This window comes from Oncorhynchus tshawytscha, linkage group LG19, assembly GCF_018296145.1.
Source record: "Oncorhynchus tshawytscha isolate Ot180627B linkage group LG19, Otsh_v2.0, whole genome shotgun sequence".
Lineage (NCBI taxonomy): Eukaryota > Metazoa > Chordata > Actinopteri > Salmoniformes > Salmonidae > Oncorhynchus > Oncorhynchus tshawytscha.
In genome coordinates, this window is record NC_056447.1 from 6,745,262 (window position 1) to 6,767,851 (window position 22,590).

At 42.2% G+C, this 22,590-nt stretch overlaps 1 protein-coding gene across 5 annotated transcripts in view; it reads right to left on the reverse strand.

Annotated features, from left to right (window-relative positions):
• spg11 (SPG11 vesicle trafficking associated, spatacsin) overlaps positions 1-22,590 on the reverse strand; it is an 84,769-nt gene that overhangs the window by 20,379 nt on the left and 41,800 nt on the right. For all 5 annotated transcript variants that reach the window (XM_024378954.2, XM_024378953.2, XM_024378951.2 and 2 more), the window contains exons 19-28: positions 10,649-10,819; positions 9,771-9,837; positions 9,420-9,585; positions 8,080-8,288; positions 6,174-6,276; positions 5,737-5,896; positions 3,978-4,259; positions 3,526-3,726; positions 1,934-2,041; positions 240-405 (exon numbers count right to left, since the gene is read on the reverse strand). In XM_024378954.2, the coding sequence (XP_024234722.1) occupies positions 240-405; positions 1,934-2,041; positions 3,526-3,726; positions 3,978-4,259; positions 5,737-5,896; positions 6,174-6,276; positions 8,080-8,288; positions 9,420-9,585; positions 9,771-9,837; positions 10,649-10,819 (1,633 nt within the window). The remainder of the gene's footprint in view (positions 1-239; positions 406-1,933; positions 2,042-3,525; positions 3,727-3,977; positions 4,260-5,736; positions 5,897-6,173; positions 6,277-8,079; positions 8,289-9,419; positions 9,586-9,770; positions 9,838-10,648; positions 10,820-22,590) is intronic.

Below are 22,590 nucleotides of genomic sequence, written 5' to 3' on the forward strand. Positions count from 1 at the left end.
TCATAGTTTTAGTCATGTTAAGCGACACTTTGTTTGCACAGTTTTATGAAGAGAAGTCAGGCTTAACAATAAACACAGAGATCGTTGCTCTGGATATAATGCAACACTATTGACCAAACTCTTTTGGACGTCATTTAGGTCAAGTCTCACTTAATTGACAGCTAACTAGCTTAAATATGATGATCCAACACAACAGCTGAAGACTCGGTGTTACTACAGTGTTAACACTGGGGTCTCACCGTTAGACTTGAGCAGGCGCTCCATGTCTGCCAGCAGCTGCAGTAGTCTGCGCAGCTCGTATTGTGTGGAGCACTGTTGCATCATGGTCAACAGGAGGACTGAGGCCTGGCACTCCACCCACTGGAGAGGGATGCCCGCTGGCGCATGAGCACCACTGCTCCTCAGCTGTCAGAGAGAAAGGATAAGGGAAAGATGAAAGAATAAAGAGAATTGAGATTGGCCTACATGCAACACACACATACCTCATAGGAAGTATGGCTGTATAACCTCTCGCGTACAGAGAACACATCAAACACTCATGCTAGAAAATCTTCCTCTCCTCATTTCTTCCATTAACTACAATAGAGGATAATGAAATGTAACAGAAATGAGGGCATGTACCTTTCACAAGGGCAGGAGATCACAGTGAATACAGGAATTAAATAAATAAATAACATCAAAGTTAACTATGGTCATCGAGAGGGAGGACTTGGTGAGAGTTCAGCCGCGAAAGATTGCGCGCAACAATGTGAATTGGGATGGTGACCATCTCAAAACACGCAGCAAAAGACAGCAAGAGGCCCCGAACACAAGATTACAGCCAAGGTCACCGCTTTGAGGTACGAGTGCTGTTGTGCTTGTGCTTGACACACTCGATAAATTGGCCCTGTCCTTGTGGCTTGGCTGGCATGTGTGGCACCAAATTCATCCCTCTAATGACATCTCCAAACAGTACCGGCAAGGTCAGACACAGGCACCCCTTTAACTCCCCCTGACAACGGAGGGCATCAATTTCCCTCACAGCCAACCTGTCAGACTTAAAGGGACATGTCTTAAAGGGACATTTCTAATGGAACGTCATCCGCGCGGACATAGATAATAAAAACATAGCCTTCCGCCCCGGCACGATGCGTTACAGTACATGTACACAGTCCATTTCCTTTTCCATGAAAAAAAACTTAATCGGTTTGCAGTCAAATACACTACCATTCAAAAGTTTGGTGGTCCCTTAGAAATGTCCATGTTATTGAAAGAAAAGCTAATTAGGCTATATAATTTTGGCAATTTGATTCAATATACTTTAGGGAAAGCTTTCCCTAGCCTTATGGACCTACCGCCTATGCCTTTTAATGTGGCATAAACACAACCAGTCATCTAGACAGAGTTCCTCTGTCCAGTGTCTGTGTTCTTTTGCCCATCTTAATCTTTTATTTTTATTGGCCAGTTTGAGATATGGCTTTTTCTTTGCAACTCTACCTAGAAGGCCAGCGTCCCGGAGTCGCCTTTACTTTAAGACCATGTTTAATTCATTAAAGCGTTCTTGTTTATTAGTGTGCTTGTGGTGCTTCAGCACAAACACTTATGCATTCTTATTCACCGTCATAGATAGACAAATCTTTAAGTTGTACCAAGATAAACTGAACAAGTGTTTTGTATTTACAGAGGATATCGTTGTTGTTGGTGGTTATCATGTAAACCACAAATAAAATATTCTTAAATAATGTTAATGTTCATATTTAGTTGAGTTTTTCATTCCGCCCTTAAAAAACCATATCGGCATATTTTGCCTCCCTAAAATCGCTATCGGAACCAAAAAACCCATATCGGTCGGGCTCTACTTCAGAGTTCAGTCAGCTGGTGTCAGTTGGAGAGTTAGACAGTGAGTGTGGGAAATGGGAGTGGAAAGAAGAGGCAGAGGGGTGAAGGAGCTTACCGTGATCAGGCATTTCTGGAACTCAATGAGTTTCTTCTTGGCTTCAGGGTAGTTTTTGTAGTCGTAGCACAGCTCGTACATGAGCAGCACATGGATCAGGGGAGAGTCCTGTCTCACACACACGTAGAGAGAGAAATGTGATAAAAGACCATCCAAACTCATGCAGAACCAGACATGACAGCCATAATGCATGAGGCAGACCTCCCATGATGCCTGCTGGGTTAATGAGAGGAGCTGGTCTAAGCCTCGAAGCTGTTTGAAGATCATGCCGACGAGGACATATTATTCGGGTCACTTCTGAGGAGGGAAGCTGCCGTGCAGGTAGATTAGTATTCTAACAGAACGCAACGCTAATGACTAGGCCTGAAGGAAACCGATAAATGAAATGCAAATAACAACGAGGGATTGGATAGGCAAGCAACCATCTATGTGCTTTGAATTGCTTGAATGAAATTAAAGTTTAAAGCCATTTCTATTGGTTTCATCGGTTAGTGATTGACAGGAAATAGTGGAAAGTACCGCCCATCTTAAGCAACCTCATTTGCATGTAGTCTATTCAATATGCACTAAGAACATACATTTAGAACGCCTGCTCTTTCCATGACATAGAATGACTAGGTGAATTCAGATGAAAGCTATGACACCTTATTGGTGTCACGCGTTAAATCCACTTAAATCATTGTGGATGAAGGGGATTTTGAATCCTTCAGACAATTGAGACATGGATCGTGTACGTGTGCCATTCAGAGGGTGAACAAGCAAGACAAAACACTTAAATGACTTGTGGTAGCATGTGCCAGGCGTACCGGTTTGTGTCAAGAACTGCAACGCTGCAGGGTTTTCACACTCAACACTTTCCCATGTGTATGAAAAACGGTCCACTACCCAAAGGACACCCAGTCAACTTGACACAACTGTAGGAAGAATTAGAGTCAACATGGGCCAGCATTCCTGTGGAATGCTTTCGACACCTTGTAGAATCCATGCCCTGACGAATTGAGCCTGTTTTGAGGGCAAAGGGGAGGGACGGTGCTTAAGGAAGTTGTTCTTAATGTTTTGTATACGCAGTGTATAATAGAACAGTTTTTAAAATGTTCACCCGACTGATATTTTTTTCTTCCTTCAGATTCAACACATTTGAGATGTAGTGCCTCGTTTCATTCTCTAGTCTCAGATACACGTCACTCTCAAATGTGCTTGAAAACTAATTATAATTGTTTTGTGACTACAGCGCCAATGATAAAACGCAATAATAAAGACGTGTTCTAATTGAGCGGAGCGTCAAAGGGGACAGAGTATTCACTGCATTACAATGCATTCGGAAATGATTTGTTGAGTTTAGGCCTATAGCATGGTAGTGCTCAGACCGCAAAATGGAATAAGGCCTGTCAGTTAAATTGCTGCCAATGAACTGCCCTTGGGGGGACATTTCGATTTGGGGCAGAATTCTAACTTTATATTTGTGTGCATAGTTGTGTCTAAATCATGCATGTGTGTCAATGGGAGATTTGAGATTTGTATTTTTTCCCCAAAAGGGCAGTTCATTTGCAAGACCTACAATGATATGTATCACACATGTTCTATTGGATTACCCTCTGGAAGAGCTGGAAGCCTCGTATGAGAGGCCTGATCCTACATTTCCTCAGCAGTGTCTTCCAGATGATTGACAAGTCGTGGAGGTTCCACTCATGACGTTGCGGGCTCTCTTCCAGGTGGGCGGTAGCCTCTGTGGCAATGACCTCATCCACAGAGGTCAGGACCCAGACGCAGAGGCACTGGAGCAGGTCGGCTTCCTGTCAATCAAATCCATGGCACACACACCGTACAGAGAAAGACGCACGCAGCCACACACACACAGTCAGTTAAATAAAGTCCAGATACAAGGTAAATCATGTAAAGTGCAACTTTTATACACCCTCTTACAAAGTTCATGGATGACACAAAATGTCAATGCAATGAGAAAGTCAATACACTTCAGATTTTTATACCAAGCCTTATAATACAAATTCTCATAGACAGAGAATCCTTACAGACAGAGCCCTACCTGATGACAGGCAGCTAGTATGGTGAGCGTGGGGCAGTGCTGTGCCAGGGCCTCCCCCAGGAGGTGTCTCCAGGGACTGGCCTGCTCCTGGCTCTGCAGCAGCACCTGGAACAGCTCCTTGGGGGGGTCGGAAGCTTCCTCGCTGGGTAGGGTGACTTGACCTTGGGCCTCCCTGTCTTCCACCTCACCCACCCTCCACTGAGAGCTGAGCTGCAGGTTCTGGAAGGCCAAGGTCAGGTGGGCCTGCAGAGCTGGGCTGAACTGGGTCACCAGGGACCTCACCTGTCAATCACAAGTTGGGAAAGAGGGAAGAACTGAAAACATACAATCGCTACAGTACCACAGACAAGGAGGCGATTGGAAACCACCAGTCTTTATTTTCCATCTAGAGAACAATCCTTACAGTTTAGGCCCCTGTAACGATACAATTGAATTCAAATAATATATTTCCCTGATAGGGATCTTCAGAGGAAGAGAACCTGAGAGCAGTTTTCATCCCATTTTAGAGTGAACAGAGAAAGTAGGTGTGGTAGAATCCTTCAGTTGTATGGGTTATTAAAGGCCCAATGCAGTCAAAAATTATTTTCCCGTGGTTTATATATACATTTCCACTCAATGAGGTTGGAATAATACTGTGAAATTGTGAAAATTATGATAATTGCCTTTTAGTGTAAGAGCTGTTTGAAAAGAGCGCCTGAATTTTTGGCCTGTTTCGGTGGGATGGAGTTTCAGCCTGCCTAGCAACACCTCCAGACGTTAATAGACCAAGTTAATAGACCAATAACATAGACTTTCATACCGCTCTGCCAATAACAGTTAGTTTTCAGGTTGCATATCCCTCCCATTAGGCTTGTCCAATTAGGCCCCTCACCATTCTAAGAAAGTCCTCGTCAAAATTCTTGCTTGAGAAAGTGCTCTTGCTGAGGAGTTACTTTTGTTTTTTGTTTCTTTGTTTTCAATTAAAATTGTCAAAACCACACTAAGGTACTTCATTGTCACCCAGAAATGATTTGAAATGGAGTTAAAAGCAGCTGCATTGGATATTTAAAGGGTTTTCTAGTGGGGTGTTAATGATGATTAAAGGGCAAGTCCACCAATTTTCAAACCTCATATTCATTATCTCCAGCGCCATACCAGTGTTTACATATGTGAAAACAGCGCGTTTCTGCATCGTTATTGTTATTATTATTTTAGTCTTAGTCTTTACCACACTACTCACTGTTTAGCACATGACCTCACATGTGAATCCTTAAAGAGATGGGTGGGGCTGGCTTAAGAGGGTGTCAACAATGCTGAATGGGTGTACAAAGGCGAGCTCTCCAGTAGGTACCAAAACATTCAAAGGCCCTTTTCTCAAAAGTGAGTTTACAAGTTTATCAATGTTCAAAGCAGAATTACTTTCCCATTGTTCCTCAAAAATGCTGTGTATGATATACCATTTTGTAGCACTTTACATTACCCAATGTAAAAAGTCGAAATGTCAAATTTTGCTTCATAAGACACGAAACCAGGTGGTGAGTCACATAAGACACGAAACCTGGTGAGTCACATATGATGGAAATTCTTCACAGTTATGGAGAACTTAAACCCCTGCATGATAGACTCAGTAAACCGGAGTGTTAACTTCAAAATGTAGAAATGTGCTGTTTTCACACACTGATTGGTGTGGTGCTGGAGATAATGAATAGGAGTTGCAAAAGTGTTCGAATGGGCCTTTAAAGATTTAGCATGTGTGTGTTTGGCAGTGGTGGAGATGTACCTGCTGAGGGGGGTAGGTGTGCAGCTGGACAAAGAGCAGGAAGTGTAGCCACTGGCTGTCGGCTGCACAGTCCTGCGGGTACACACTGCTCAGGGGCAGGGCATGTAGCTGGCAAAACTGTATGGGCAGAGCCCACTCCTGACCTGCCTCATAGGATGACCTGGAGAGGGCATTTGGAGTTGAACAGACTCACACAACAAATTGTGCATAAAACTATGGGATAAATTTCCTTGTACCAAACTGTGTATAAGAGTGTTTCTTCTCGCCCCTAGACCATATGCAATTGCTGAGGTCCGACAGTATTTGACAGGTGTAAGCAATATGGTAACATCTCCACCTTGCCCTGTGACATGCGAGATGTACGTTTCACCATATTGCTTTTACCCATCAAATCTTCACAATGCATAGGTCGATTTGGGATTGGGCCTGTGCCTAACCTGCTGGTGCCCTTCCTCTTCAAACTGTCCTTCACAGCTTCCTCCAAGTCAAAGAGCAGCTCTTCCGCTGTCTCCCTCTCCACCAGCTTACTGCCTTTAGCAGCTGAAACACAGAAAAGGTCAAATAAACGTCACAGTGTGATGTGTGTGTGTGTGTCTTTGCAAATAAAATACAATTGTATTGGTCACGTACATACAGTTGAAGTCGGAAGTTTACATACACTTCGGTTGGAGTCATTAAAACTTGTTTTTCAACCAATCCACAAATTTGTTGTTAATAAACTATAGTTTTGGCAAGTCGGTTAGGACATCTACTTTGTGCATGATAAGACATTTTTACAGCAATTGTTTACAGACAGATTATTTCACTTATAATTCCCTGTATCACAATTCCAGTGGGTCAGAAGTTTACATACACTAAGTTGACTGTGCCTTTAAACAGCTTGGAAAATTCCAGAAAATGATGTCATGGCTCTAGAAGCTTCTGATAGGCTAACTGACAACATTTGAGTCAATTTGATGTGTACCTGTGGATGTATTTCAAGGCCTACCTTTGCTTGACATCATGGGAAAATCAAAAGAAATCAGCCAAGACCTCAGAAAATAATTATAGACCTCCACAAGTCTGGTTCATCCTTGCGAGCAATTTCCAAATGCCTGAAGGTACCACGTTCATCTGTACAAATAATAGTACGCAAGAATAAACACCATGGGACCAGGCAGCTGTCATACCGCTCAGAAAATGTTCTGTCTCCTAGAGATGAACGTACTTTGGTGCAAAGGCAAAGGACCTTGTGAAGATGCTGGAGGAAACAGGTACTAAAGTATCTATATTCACAGTAAAATGAGTCCTATATCGACATAACCTGATAGGCCGCTCAGCAAGGAAGAAGCCACTGCTCCAAAACCCCCTTAAAAAAGCCAGACAACAGTTTGCAACTGCATATGGGGACAAAGATTGTACTTTTTGGAGAGATGTCCTCTGGTCTGATGAAACAAAAATAGAACTGTTTGGCCACAATGACTATCATTATGTTTGGAGGAAAAAGGGGGAGGCTTGCAAGCCAAAGAACACCATCCCAACCGTCAATCACGGGGGTGTTAGTATCATGTTGTGGGGGAGCTTTTCTGCAGGAGGGACTGGTGCACTTCACAAAAAAGATGGATTCATCATGAGGCAGGATAATGATGTGGATATATTGAAGCAACATCTCAAGACATCAGTCAGGATGTTAAAGCTTGGTCACAAATGGGTCTTCCAAATGGACAATGACCCCAAGCATACTTCCAAAGATATGGCAAAATGGGTTAAGGACAACAAAGTCAAGGTATTGGAGTGGTCATCACAAAGCCCTGACCGCAAACTTTTTTTCCCTCAAAATTCAAGACGGCAGTGCAGTAGGACGTGTATATCTGTCTCTGTCTTATCCCGTGTCTTATCCCTTGTAAATAGCCGTTTTTTATCGTATATATCTTAATCTCACTTTCTATCTATGAATTAAAAATACTTTCCTGCAACCCACCTCACCCAATGTGGTACGGATCTGCTATTTTTATTCCTTATAACTAGAACTTCCATTAGGAGCTAGCCAGCTAACTAGCTACTAGTCTTTGTTAGCCACGGCTAGCGGTCCTCTCCTTTTTCCCCCACACGGAATCAGCTAGCCGTAGCACGGACAATCACCTATTTTGAAATGTCACATTCTTAAAATAAAGTAGTGATCCTAACTGACCTAAAACAGGGCATTTTTACTAGGATTAAATGTTAGGAATTGTGAAAAACTGAGTTTAAATGTATTTGGCTAAGGTGTATGTAAACCACTGACTTTAACTGTAAATTTATTTAGCAGATGTTATTGCGGGTGTAGCGAAAAAACCCTACACACGTGTGTATGTGTAGGTTTACCCAGTAAGTCTTTAAGGGAGAATGTGCTGGTCCCTCCAGGCCTCTGGGTCCGGAGTCGGAGGATCAGACTGAGGGCTTTGAGGTCCACCCGCAGCTTTAGGCTACACACACCCAGGAGCTCGCAGAAACACACACATGCAGCTGCCACAGAGGGAACGCTGAAATGCAGCATGGCCAGGCTGTAGGCCTGCTGCGCCGCATGACTGAGCCTGACACAGGGAAAAGACATACAACATATTACAACACAATGTGCACTGAGTGCACAAAACATTAGGAACACCTTTCCATGACATCGACTGACCAGGTGAATGCTATGATCTGTTATTGATGTCACCTGCTAAATCCACTTCAATCAGTGTAGATAAAAAGGAGAAAGGTTAAAAGAAAGATTTTTAAAGCCTTGAAACAATTGAGATATGGATTGTGTGGGTGCCATTCAAAGGGGGAATGGGCAAGACAAAAGATGTAATTGCCTTTGAACTGGGTATGGTAGTAGGGGCCAGGCGCACCGGTTTGTGTCGAACTGCAATGCTGCTGGGTTTTTCACACTCAACAGTTTCCCGTGAGTATCAGGAATGGTCCACCACCCAAAGGACATCCAACCAACTTGACACAACTATGGGAAGCATTGGAGTCAACATGGGCCGGCATCCCGGTGGAACACTTCCGACACCTTGTAGAGTCCATGCTACGACAAATTTAGGCAGCTCTGAGGGGAAAAGTGGGTGCAACTCAATATTAGGAAGGTATTCCAAATGTTTTTTTTACACTCAGTGTACATGACTTGTATACCGGGTCGTCCTATATGAACTCAATCGCTTTTCGAACGAAGTCTTCTATACATGTTTGCTCATGGTAGAAGAATTCAAGAGAATACGGTCTCAACCGACGACAGGCATTAAACACACAAACACCTCAGATGAGGTAAAATAGTCTGAGCTACAACATATGCGAAAATGAATATAAAATTACGTGTGCCACCGAAGAGTAACGACGACAACAGAGGGAAAAATAAAACAAGGATAAGTGCTTGCCCAAGCCTCTTGTTTTTATGTTAAACAAGCTTCAAATAGTTTGGTTAGTGACGTTAAGGCACTGAGGAGGAAGGCGTCTGACACTTCGAAATGTAGTCCGGCCTGCTTGTCCCTGATAAACCTCAAAGATCATTGTAGACATCTGAGTGCTTCGTTTTTTGTTTCCAGGCATAGTCATCATGTCCTCAGGTAAGATGTTTTTTGGGGATGTACTCCGCTTACTGCAAAACATATCGTCTTTGTAGTGTGCCGTCTATGTTACCCTGGGGTCAGTTGAAATTTCCTAACAGAGTCCGATATACTCACTGTGACTTCACTTCGTTGGAGTTGGCTAGCTGTTGGACGAGAAACGTTCCGTAGGCGAACGATGGTCGTCCGTGACGCAGATAGTACAGGAAGTCGAGGTTCTCAATGAGGGCGTATTTACTGACGAGGTGAGGACTAGAGAAATGGGGCAGCTCCACTGAGGTCTCTATTGGGGGAATTAAACATGACATATCACACAATGTTTTGAAGACACAAATTATCACCAAAAAATCTACAGCCTTAGTTAAACCCTAGGGTACGTCATCCTATGCTAGGTGAGTTACAAGAGCATAAACTGATATTCAGAAGTGAGCTTAAAAAAAGAATATGTTCTTTCCATGAAATACCTACCGGTGGAGCCTAGTGTATTGGCAGACTGCCACCCGAACAGTCGAGATGGATCCAATGGATGTAAAGACTAAAAGGAAAGACAAGTAAAATATATTGTCAGCAAAAATACTTCCGCTGCATACAAAGTCTTTATTTGACACTTAACACCACCATGTACACAGTCCATAACAAGTGCCCGTACAAATATTACGTTTCGGACAAACATTTCCTTTAAAAAGCACATTGCTCAGCCTACTCCACAGGTTTCTCCATTTGAATTATGCCCTATTGAAACTGTGGGAGGATGGGCTGACATATCTCAATGTGTTTTCCAGCAACATATTAGTGCACTGGTTTCATACCTCATCAGGATAAAAGTGGAGCCATGCATATCCACCACTCATTAAAGTGATTGCTCCCTGCTGTCTGTAGCCTGAGGGGAAGCTAGCTGTCCGAGCGCTGGCTGTTTAGCCTTTAAAGCGATGAAAAGGCAATTACCGTACTACAGCAAAAAAAAAAAAGTGCAGGCCAGACCAGACATAAGCTATCTGATGCAGACACATTGATGAGTTTCAAGGATGACGAGTTGCTAATACACACTGAAAGTCAAAGTTTAGCTTCGAATCTGTGATAGTGTGTTGTGCGCCGTGCTGTGAATGCAGAGTGTGTGTGTAATGTGCTGTGAAGATGCTGTGTGGTTCTCTATAATGCTATGATTAGAGCCTAGGGCCTTTGTTTGCTCAGTGATGAGCTGAATGCTAATGGTGTACTCAGGACCAAACCCTATTATTCAGTTCCTTTATGCATGTGGTAAGTTACTGTATGATTTGTAACACACCAAACACACACAAGACATTTAGCAAACAGATGATCTGGACGGTATGGATGTGGCAGAGTACCTGCATGAGGTGGTAGACGGAGATATCGGATGTGGTGGCGGTGGTCCCTCGTGGTCCGCTCACAGGGAAGAGCGCTGCCTTTAGCTTGGGGTAGGGGCTCAGGGCCATCTTCAGTAGCTGGGGGTCCACCCTAGACACAGAGCTCCCAGCCCTCTCCCCCTGACTCACCACCTAAACAACACACAGACAGGAAAACTCAAATTCATATATACCAATCCTGGTGTTTGTGAGTGTGCTCGTTTCGCCCTTGGAAAATCCCTTTGGGCTGGGGTCGGGAGCTGAATTTGTATTTATTAAGGATCCCCATTACTCTTCCTGGGGTACAGATACATTAAGGCAGTTACAGTGCCTTGCGAAAGTATTCGGCCCCCTTGAACTTTGCGACCTTTTGCCACATTTCAGGCTTCAAACATAAAGATATAAAACTGTATTTTTTTGTGAAGAATCAACAACAAGTGGGACACAATCATGAAGTGGAACGACATTTATTGGATATTTCAAACTTTTTTAACAAATCAAAAACTGAAAAATTGGGCGTGCAAAATTATTCAGCCCCTTTACTTTCAGTGCAGCAAACTCTCTCCAGAAGTTCAGTGAGGATCTCTGAATGATCCAATGTTGACCTAAATGACTAATGATGATAAATACAATCCACCTGTGTGTAATCAAGTCTCCGTATAAATGCACCTGCACTGTGATAGTCTCAGAGGTCCGTTAAAAGCACAGAGAGCATCATGAAGAACAAGGAACACACCAGGCAGGTCCGAGATACTGTTGTGAATAAGTTTAAAGCCGGATTTGGATACAAAAAGATTTCCCAAGCTTTAAACATCCCAAGGAGCACTGTTTGATAATATTGAAATGGAAGGAGTATCAGACCACTACAAATCTACCAAGACCTGGCCGTCCCTCTAAACTTTCAGCTCATACAAGGAGAAGACTGATCAGAGATGCAGCCAAGAGGCCCATGATCACTCTGGATGAACTGCAGAGATCTACAGCTGAGGTGGGAGACTCTGTCCATAGGACAACAATCAGTCGTATATTGCACAAATCTGGCCTTTATGGAAGAGTGGCAAGAAGAAAGCCATTTCTTAAAGATATCCATAAAAAGTGTTGTTTAAAGTTTGCCACAAGCCACCTGGGAGACACACCAAACATGTGGAAGAAGGTGCTCTGGTCAGATGAAACCAAAATTGAACTTTTTGGCAACAATGCAAAATGTTATGATTGGCGTAAAAGCAACACAGCTCATCACCCTGAACACACCATCCCCACTGTCAAACATGGTGGTGGCAGCATCATGGTTTGGGCCTGCTTTTCTTCAGCAGGGACAGGGAAGATGGTTAAAATTGATGGGAAGATGGATGGAGCCAAATACAGGACCATTCTGGAAGAAAGACCTGAGACTGGGATGGAGATTTGTCTTCCAACAAGACAATGATCCAAAACATAAAGCAAAATCTACAATGGAATGGTTCAAAAATAAACATATCCAGGTGTTAGAATGGCCAAGTCAAAGTCCAGACCTGAATCCAATCGAGAATCTGTGGAAAGAACTGAAAACTGCTGTTCACAAATGCTCTCCATCCAACCTCACTGAGCTCGAGCTGTTTTGCAAGGAGGAATGGGAAAAAATGTCAGTCTCTCGATGTGCAAAACTGATAGAGACATACCCCAAGCGACTTACAGCTGTAATCGCAGCAAAAGGTGGCGCTACAAAGTATTAACTTAAGGGGGCTGAATTATTTTGCATGCCCAATTTTTCAGTTTTTGATTTGTTAAAAAAAGTTTGAAATATCCAATAAATGTCGTTCCACTTCATGATTGTGTCCCACTTGTTGTTGATTCTTCACAAAAAAATACAGTTTTATACATTTATGTTAGAAGCCTGAAATGTGGCAAAAGGTCGCAAAGTTCAAGGGGGCCGAATACTTTCGCAAGGCACTGTATATACAGTCGTGGCCAAAAGTTTTAAGACTGATGAAAATATTAATTTTCACAGTCTGCTGCCTCAGGTTGTATGACGGCAATTTGCATATACTCCATACCGTTATAAAGAGTGATCAGATGAATTGCAATTAATTGCAAAGTCCCTCGTCGCCATGCAAATGAACTGAATCCCCCAAAAACATTTCCACTGTATTTCAGCCCTGCCACAAAAGGACCAGCTGACATCATGTCAGTGATTCTCTTGTTAACACAGGTGTGAGTGTTGACGAGGACAAGGCTGGAGATCACTCTGTCATGCTGATTGAGTTTGAATAACAGACTGGAAGCTTCAAAAGGAGGGTGGTGCTTGGAATCATTGTTCTTCCTCTGTCAACCATGGTTACCTGCAAGGAAACACGTGCAGTCATCATTGCTTTGTACAAAAAGGGCTTCACAGGCAAGGATATTGCTGCCAGTAAGATTGCTCCTAAATCAACCATCGGATCATCAAGAACTTCAAGGAGAGCGGTTCAATTGTTGTGAATAAGGCTTCAGGGCACCCAAGAAAGTCCAGCAAGCGCCAGGACCGTCTCCCAAAGTTGACTCAGCTGCGGGATTGGGGCACCACCAGTACAGAGCTTGCTCAGGAATGGCAGCAGGCAGGTGTGAGTGCATCTGCACGCACAGTGAGGCAAAGACTTTTGGAGGATGGCCTGGTGTCAAGAAGGGCAGCAAAGAAGCCACTTCCCTCCAGGAAAAACATCAGGGACAGACTGATATTCTGCAAAAGCTACAGGGATTGGACTGCTGAGGACTGGGGTAAAGTCATTTTCTCTGATGAATCCCGTTTCCAATTGTTTGGGGCATTCGGAAAAAAGCTTGTCCGGAGAAGACAAGGTGAGCGCTACCATCAGTCCTGTGTCATGCCAACAGTAAAGCATCCTGAGACCATTCATGTGTGGGGTTGCTTCTTAGCCAAGGGAGTGGGCTCACTCACAATTTTGCCTAAGAACACAGCCATGAATAAAGAATGGTACCAACACATCCTCTGAGAGCAACTCCTCCCAACCATCCCGGAACAGTTTGGTGACGAACAATGCCTTTTCCAGCATGATGGAGCACCTTGTCATAAGGCAAAAGTGATAACTAAGTGGCTCGGGGAACAAAATATCGATATTTTGGGTCCATGGCCAGGAAACTCCCCAGACCTTAATCCCATTGAGAACTTGTGGTCAATCCTCAAGAGGCAGGTGACAGAATGCCAGGGCGGATTGCAGAGGTCTTGAAAAAGAAGGGTCAACACTGCAAATATTGACTCTTTGCAACAACTTCAGGTAATTGTCAAGAAAAGCCTTTGACACTCATGAAATGCTTGTAATTATACTTCAGTATTCCATAGTAACATCTGACAAAAAATATCTAAAGACACCGAAGCAGCAAACTTTGTGAAAATTAATAGTTGTGTCATTCTCAAAAAAACTTTTGGCCACGACTGTACACAATAAAAAAAAAAAGACATTACATTCCATAACACTTTTCTCAACACATTACATGTACTCTACTACCGCATACAGATGTCTACAATACAAAATCAATGTGTATTTGTATGCATGTGTCTGTGTGTCTCGGGGTGGGTGGGGTCAAGGAACCTACAGACAACAGTAGGCGAATGATACACTGTTTTGTTTGCACATTAATGTGCTATCTATGTGCCTGTCCGTTCTCAGGACGAAAAAAACACCATGAGGTTTACTTCCGTGTCGGTTTATCTTCCTCATAACACTGGATGTTTGTTTTGTTGTTTTATAAGGGAAGAGATAAATATCAGTAAAGTGGCCATCACATAAATAGGCATTACTCTCTCCCTTTTTCCACACAGTTTTTGCTTCTTTAAATTTTTTTATTATTAAATTAATTTAGTATACATTTTCTTAGTAAATTTAACCCATTTTGATTTTCTTTAGGAGGGGAGCGGGAACCAGGCAAACCCCAGCTACAGAGCATATGGGGTGGGAAATGCTGTTTTCATATTGTACATGGGGAGCTGTGGGTCAGGAAGTGTACAGATAGGGCTCTACCTGTGCAGAGCACAAGCCCCTTTGCTTTTCCAGTATCTAAAGTGCCGTTTTTTGGGTGGTGGCAAGTGCTTAATTTGAGCCAGATCCTGTTCGGCACCTCAGTTTTGGATTGTTTTGTTCTGGAATCCATCAGCCGGGATCCGGTACCTCTTGTAACATAAAACATTATTTTTACTGTTTGCAAAGTAAAAATTATAATAAAAGCAATCAAGAGTTAATTCAAGTTGATCCTGTGTTATTCTCCTGGCTGCCCCCTAAAAAAACGTAATGTGAAAACAGTGCCTAATATTCTAAGAATTGATCAGTGTTGGCCTGGCCCGGGTTTATGTTTTGCACAACATTGTAGCCTATTTTGACAAACGCATGGCCATTGCTGTGGTGAGAGAGAGAAGTGCGCCTGTATTTCTCACCGAACCAGAATGAGATTCACTTTCTGTGATGTCTCTCCCTGCTCTGATAGAAATGAGCATGTAACTCTCACCTCTCCAGCGTTGCACTTCATCATTTATTTCCTTACAGAATCACAGCCGTGGTGAGGGTGCTGGAGCTATCACAGCACCACTGATACATTTAAATACATTTGCCAAAGTTATGGAATTACTGCGGTCAACCAATACAGGGCCTTTCGCAACATTTCATATACAACAGCAGGAAAACACAGATCCTGCTGAAAAGAGAAGACTAATCTGTCTGTAGGCTACCAAGTTATCAACTTTCAAATAGACCTATTGAGCCGAACAGCATTGTTTTACAAAGTAAAACGAGAGAGAGATGAGCTTTTGGCATGAGTGCATTGGCCTGCCGGCAGGGTAGCCTAGTGGTTAGAGCGTTGGACTAGTAACCGGAAGGTTGCAAGTTCAAACCCCCGAGCTGACAAGGTACAAATCTGCCGTTCTGCCCCTGTACAGGCAGTTAACCCACTGTTCCTAGGCCGTCATTGAAAATAAGAATTTGTTCTTAACTGACTTGCCTAGTTAAATAAAGGTAAATAAATAAATAAATAATCGCCGGTGAGTGAGCTGCGCAACATTGGGTGAGTCAGTGAAACTGGATAGCTTTTTTAGGACTATAAAATCCTCCTCATATTGTACAATATGTGTGTCTCCATAGGCTATTGACGGATTTAAGACAAGGTTGTTTTCATTGATCTCAGATTCTCAATACTTTGACTCTCCGTGTCAAAGTATAACCGGTCATTTTGTTCCTTTGTTCTAAAGTCTCTAGTCATCTAAAATTATGTAGAATTGTATGAAATGCTTTTCTAAAAGTGACCCATGACCACTAAAAATGTTCCTTTTCCGCAGTCTGAAAACCTGCTCCAGGACCTCAGACTGGGGAGAAGGTTCACCTTCCAACAGGGCAACGACCCTAAGCACACACTCAAAACAGCGCAGGAGTGGCTTCGGGACAAGTCTCTGAATGTCATTGAGTGGCCCAGCCAGAGCCCGGACCTGAACCGGATCGAACATCTCTGGAAAGACCTGAAAATAGCTGTGCAGCGTCGCTCCCCATCCAACCTGACAGAGCTTGAGAGGATCTGCAGAGAAGAATGGGAGAAACTCCCCAAATACAGGTGTGCCAAGCTTGAAGCATCATACCCAAGAAGACTCAAGGCTGTAATCACTGCCAAAGGTGCATCAACAAAGTTCTGAGTAAAGGGTCTGAATACTTATGTAAACGTGATATTTCAGTTATGGCATATTATGGGGTATTGTGTGTAGATTGATGAGGAATGAAAACATTTGAATAAGGCATTTCAAATAAGGCTGAGGAATGAAAACATGTGAATAAGACATTTCAAATAAGGCTGTAACATAACAAAATGTGGAAAAAGTGAAGAGGTCTGAATGCTTTCCGAATGCACTGTATATTTAGTTGGCTATTGGCTACTGATGGATTCTGGGTTCTAACTCCTAAACTCGGGATAGGGTTAATTATCAGGTATCTATTGAAATATTGGGTGCTTAGGTTTAGAGGGTCTACACCAGAAGTTAATGGTTATCTGTAGGAGGAAGGTATATAGTGTGTGCAATTAAGCTTGGAATGTACTGAGTGTAGGGAAAGCGATCACATGGCAGGGGAGAGAGTCATGGATTAGTGATGAAGGGGGTTGAGGTCAGGTCAGGTCACGTTAAGGGAAAAATAACCGTTTATTTCCCGTATCACTTATTTTCCTGCCTAGCAATGAAGATACAATGTTTAGCGAGGAGACGACTCCACCCAAAGTGGGGTACAAATACCACCACTAATGGAAACATGTTTTTGTCTGTTCAGCTGTTCGATCCTTTGGGAAGAATACACTTGGTTTAAGCTTTCATAGTGCCAGTCTAGTTCTTACACTGATAATTAGAACCTAACACTACTCAACCTTTAACCAGCCACACAGGTTTAAACTTTATACGGCCTGCATATGGTCTAAATAGACAAAAGCCTGAATTCATGTAATAATTAACTGAATTATTGTAAACAAATACCTGCTTGCACTTTTGCAGGCTGTCCAACTACCAGGATGTTGTCTTCCTTGTCCACAATGACAACAAAAGGAATGAATGAATCCAATGAATTCTTCCAAATTGGGGATTTCACTTGCGCATTATCTGGTGTAATCCACCATCATAACCTTTCTTTTTATTTCTCTTGTTATGTTGGCTATTTTCACATGAGCTAGGTGGCTGGTCGTCTCGGCTATTTCTGCATTATCGCTCACATAATAGAATCCGCAACACTTTTCAACACAACAAGCTCCTGGGTTTGTAAAAAATATTTTATTTTAATTTAAAGGGAAATTTCACCTTTTTTCAACTTCATATTCATCATCTCCAGCACCAACATACCGTATGTGAAAATGGCGCGTTTCTATGTTTTGTAGTAAAAAAGATAAGTGTTTCCAATGGCATTATTAACCAATTAGTAGACAATTTGTAGGCCATGCCTATTCATAATTGGTTAAAATCACATGATGCACACCGATGACGTCATTCGTCTGCCTCACTCTTCACATAATAGAATGCGCAACACTATTCAACCCAACAAGCTCCTGGGTATAAGTACAATATTTCGATTTAAAATGTTTCCAAATGGCAATATAATTTTTTTGAAAATTACATTGCAAGCCGACACGCTGGTTGAAATGATTTTTTATTCCACCTGCCAGCTGATCTGTTTGCGGGTCAACCTCAAGGAAACGTGAGTATCAGAACCGATGCAAGACTAATGTGTACTGCCTTTTTTCTACTTTGATATATTTCTGCTTTATACCTACGCTGAACCAGCATAGGGCCATGTACCACAAGGCGACCACAAACAGTATGGGTAACATGGGTAACAAAGAATGAGAAATGATGTGTGTCATGGAATGTGAAGGGAACAGTTAACTTATTGAAGCATTACAAGGTATTAACTCATGGGAATAACTTGTAAGCAAAGATAGCATTCCTTCAAGAGATTCATCTCTGACCATCAGGCTACACCCGTTTAAACAGTTCATGGAAAGGGCAGGGTTTCTGCCCAGGTTACCAAAGTAGGGCTCGTGGGACAGCAATTTTGATGAAGAGTAATGTCTCCTCGTGTTATTTCCGATCCAGATGGCAGGCGTGTTATTGTTACGGGATAACTTAATAATAGGCCTGTAGTGCTGGCGAATGTGTATGCTATGAATAAGGATGGCAGCAACTTCATCAAATCATTATTTTCCTTATTACCAGATTTGAACTCCCGTTATGTGATTCTGTGTGGGGACTTTAATTGTTTTTTTGAATCCGGTACTCCACCGTTTAACAAATAAGAATATGCCATAATCCCACAGAACTCAGGATGTTTTTGATTTGTGGCAACAGTTAAATCCCACAGAAAAACAATACCATTTTTTTTCTCCAGTCCACCTATATTTTTCACATATTGACTACTTCGTTGTTGATGATAAAACTGCATCTAGTCATATCCGATCACGCCCCCCTAGTACTACCATGAAAAATAAGCCTCATAAAACATGGTGTTCTGTGCTGCTCTCTGAGCAGAATTTCATTAACATTGTCTCAGAGCAGGTACAGCTTTTCTTAGAAGTAAAAAAAATATCAGAAGACACTTCACCCAGCCATTTATGGGAAACATTGAAAGTGTATATTAGAGGGCAATCATTTATGTAGCCAACAGTAATAAAAAGCGATCCAAGGACTTCAAAATGGATATCAAAAGGGAGACCTTTCTGACAGACCAAGAAGCTTAAATTTAAAAAATGCACTTGATCTCTTATCAACAAATCAGTTCGAGATTATGCTTCTGAAGATCTGTCATTTGGTTTACAAGCGAACAAACTTTAAGCCTGTCAACTGTGTCAAACTACTGTATCTCGATTAATTTCACAAATCCGCACGCAATCTGATGGTATATAGAGTGATCATACAGAGATTAACAATGCATTTAAGAATTTTTACTTTTTACCAATCTGAATCCAGTGGGAATGGTTCTGAAACTGAATTTTTTTCAAGATCTGCCAATGTTGACTTCGGACCAAACTGTAAAATCAGGATTAGATGCTCAAAATGGTCTACTAAGATAGCATATGGTGTTTGTTAAAGATGGTCATATTTTTCTAAATAAAATATTGAATTTGGCCATCACTACTATAGCCCATAGAAACGCATTGAATAACACATTAAATAATAAGGAATAAGGTTTTGAAGTGTCTCTCCTATATCTAGGCAATATAAGAAAGCTCAGGAACATATCTATATATTTTTAGACACATTTAACCCCTTTTTTTGTTGGCACAAAACTAATTCCATACATGAAAACAAAAAAAGGTACCCTCAGACGAGTCCCGTTACACTGATCGGGGTCGTAGGACAAAACGGAGAACACCATCGTGTTTGTGAGACTCGATCTTTCATTTCAGTTTGTATATTAGTTTGTGCTCATATTTTGGAGGCCAACCCATTCAGACGTTTTCAGGATGTCTCCTGGTCTGACAAACGACGCTGTAGCTCTGCCACTTTCCACCACATGTGGAAGGCCGACATAGGCGGATGAGGTGGATTGAGACACAGCCCATTTATATATACAAATTAAAAAATTCTCTAGTTTAAACAGACAGATTTTGATGGGGATTTTTGTATTATGTTAACTTGATTGAGGCATGTGAGTGTCAATCGACTCTTAAGGATGAATCATATTGTAATAGAAGAACCGCTCTATTACGCAATACCTTTTTACAGAGACTCAAACGTAAGGGTGGCCTTGCATTGCTGAATTATCAATATTAATATTGGGCTGCAAACATCATGTCATAGTGGCTACTCTATCACTGCCAGCAGCAGTATATAACTAGGTTAAACAATGAGATTGTCACATACACACAGAGTAGACTACTGTATGATTACTGAGATATTACATTTACCTACAGAAATACATTTTTTTTCCACTTTAGAGAGATTCGAGGGACGCAATCTTTGGAGAGTACCGCAAACCAGATTAGTAGAGCATACACAGATATGCTGTAGATCCAGACGTAGCAGAGTTGCTGAGGGAGGATGACGATGCTGTCATAGATGAATGTCTATTGTTTGATGGCACTTGGCACAAGAGAGGATTCACATCCAACTACGGGAATATGTGTGTGCATAGACACTGCAACAGGTCCAGTGATAAGACTATGAAGTGTTGTCTTCATACTGCCATGCATGTGTGATGAAAAGGAATAGGGTTTACTGAGGAGTTGTTCAGGGAATGGAAGTAGTCACATGCAGATGACTGTGCCCAAAACTTCGCAGGGTCTAGAAAAGTAATAGAGCAGGAGGCAGCAAAACGCACGTGGGCCAGACCAGTCAGTCGCCATCGCATTTGTTACACAGAAATGCTCTCAGATGGTGACAGTACTTCATAAGTTTGTCACATTAGATCCCTACCCAGGAATTGAGATACAGTGACCATGCAAAAGTATTCATCCCCCTTGTTGTTTTTCCTATTTTGTTGCATTACAACCTGTAATTTAAATGTATTTTTATTTGGATTTCAAGTAATGGACATACACAAAATAGTTCAAATTGGTGAAGTGAAATTTAAAAAATGTACTTGTTTAAAAAATAAATGTTTGAAATAAAAACGGAAAAGTTGTGAGGGCATTTGTATTCGCCCCCTTTGCTATGAAACCCCTACCTTCAGAAGTCACATAATTAGTTAAATAAAGTCCACCTGTATGTAATCTAAGTGTCACACGATCTGTCACATGATCTCAGTATATATACACCTGTTCTGAATGGCCCCAGAGTCTGCAACACCACTAAGCAAGGGACACCACCAAGCAAGCGGCACCATGAAGACCAAGGAGCTCTCCAAACAGGTCTGGGACAAAGTTGTGGAGAAGTACAGATCACGGTAGGGTTATAAAAAAATATCTGAATCTTTGAACATCCCACGGAGCACCATTAAATCAATTATTTAAAAAATGAAAGAATATGGCAACACAACAAACCTACCAAAACTCACGGACCAGGCACGGAGGGCATTAATCAGAGAGGCAACAAAGAGACCAAAGATAACCCTGAAGGAGTTGTCCACAGCAGAGTTTGGAGTATCTGTCCATAGGACCACTTTAAGCTGTACACTCCACGGAGCTGGGCTTTATGGAAGAGAGGCCAGACAAAAGACATTGCTTAAAATAAGCAAACACATGTGGTGTTCGCCAAAAGGCATGTGGGAGACTACCCAACCATATGAAAGAAGGTACTCTGGTCGAATGAGACTAAAATTGAGCTTTTTGGCCATCAAGGAAAATGCTATGTCTGGCACAAACCCAACACCTCCCATCACCCCGGGGGACACCATCCCCACAGTGAAGCATGGTGGTGGCAGCATCATGCTGTGGGGATGTTTTCCCATCGGCAGGGACTGGGAAACTGGTCAGAATTGAAGGGATGGTGGATGGTGCTAAATACAGGGATATTCTTGAGGGAAATCGGTTTCAGTCTTCCGGAGATTTGAGTCTGGGACGAAGGTTCACCTTCCAGCAGGACAATGACCCTACGAATACTGCTAAAGCAACACTCGAGTGGTTTAAGGGGAAACATTTAAATGTTTTGGAATGGCCTAGTCAAAGCCCAGACCTCAATCCAATCGAGAATCTGTGGTATGACTTAAAGATTGCTGTACACCAGCGGAACCCATCAAACTTGAAGGAGCTGGAGCAGCTTTGCCTTGAAGAATGGGCAAAAAATCCCAGTGGCTAGATGTGCCAAGCTTATAGAGACATACCCAAAAAGACTTGTAGCTGTAATTGCTGCAAAAGGTGCCTCTACAAAGTATTGACTTTGGGGGGTGAACAGTTATGCATGCTCAAGTTTTCAGTTTTTTTTGTCTCATTTCGTGTTTGTTTCACAATAAAAAATATTTGTTGTGTAAATCAAATTATACAAACCCCCCCAAAATGTATTTTAATTCCAGTTTGTAAGGCAAGAAAATAGGAAAAATGCCAAAGGGGTGAATACTTTCACAAGCCACTGTATGGAAACTGGAATGCATCCATTATGCCCACAAGAGGATGGGAACATCTCTATGTAAACTTAGTGCAGAAATATGCCTTGGGGGCAGAGTTGTAGGAAAACTTACTTCACTAAAATGTAAGAGTCTACAAAACTATTACATGAGAGCAATTCTTGACATCAAGGGTGATGTAGAGAGCATGGAGACTGCCATCTGGGCTGGTCTTCTCCATTACATGTCAACAGACGAAACCACTAATCATGGCAGATGCTCGTCATCTTGGTGCTGGTACCAGCGAGCCCTAGAAAATAGTTAGAACCCACCCAGTCACAAAAACCATCCAGGCCATACATTTTTTTAATCGAAAGTTGCACGGAAAATGGTGCCTGTATACCATAGGATGTCAAATGACAACCTCCTCAAAAGAATGCAACATGGAGGAATCCAGAATGCATA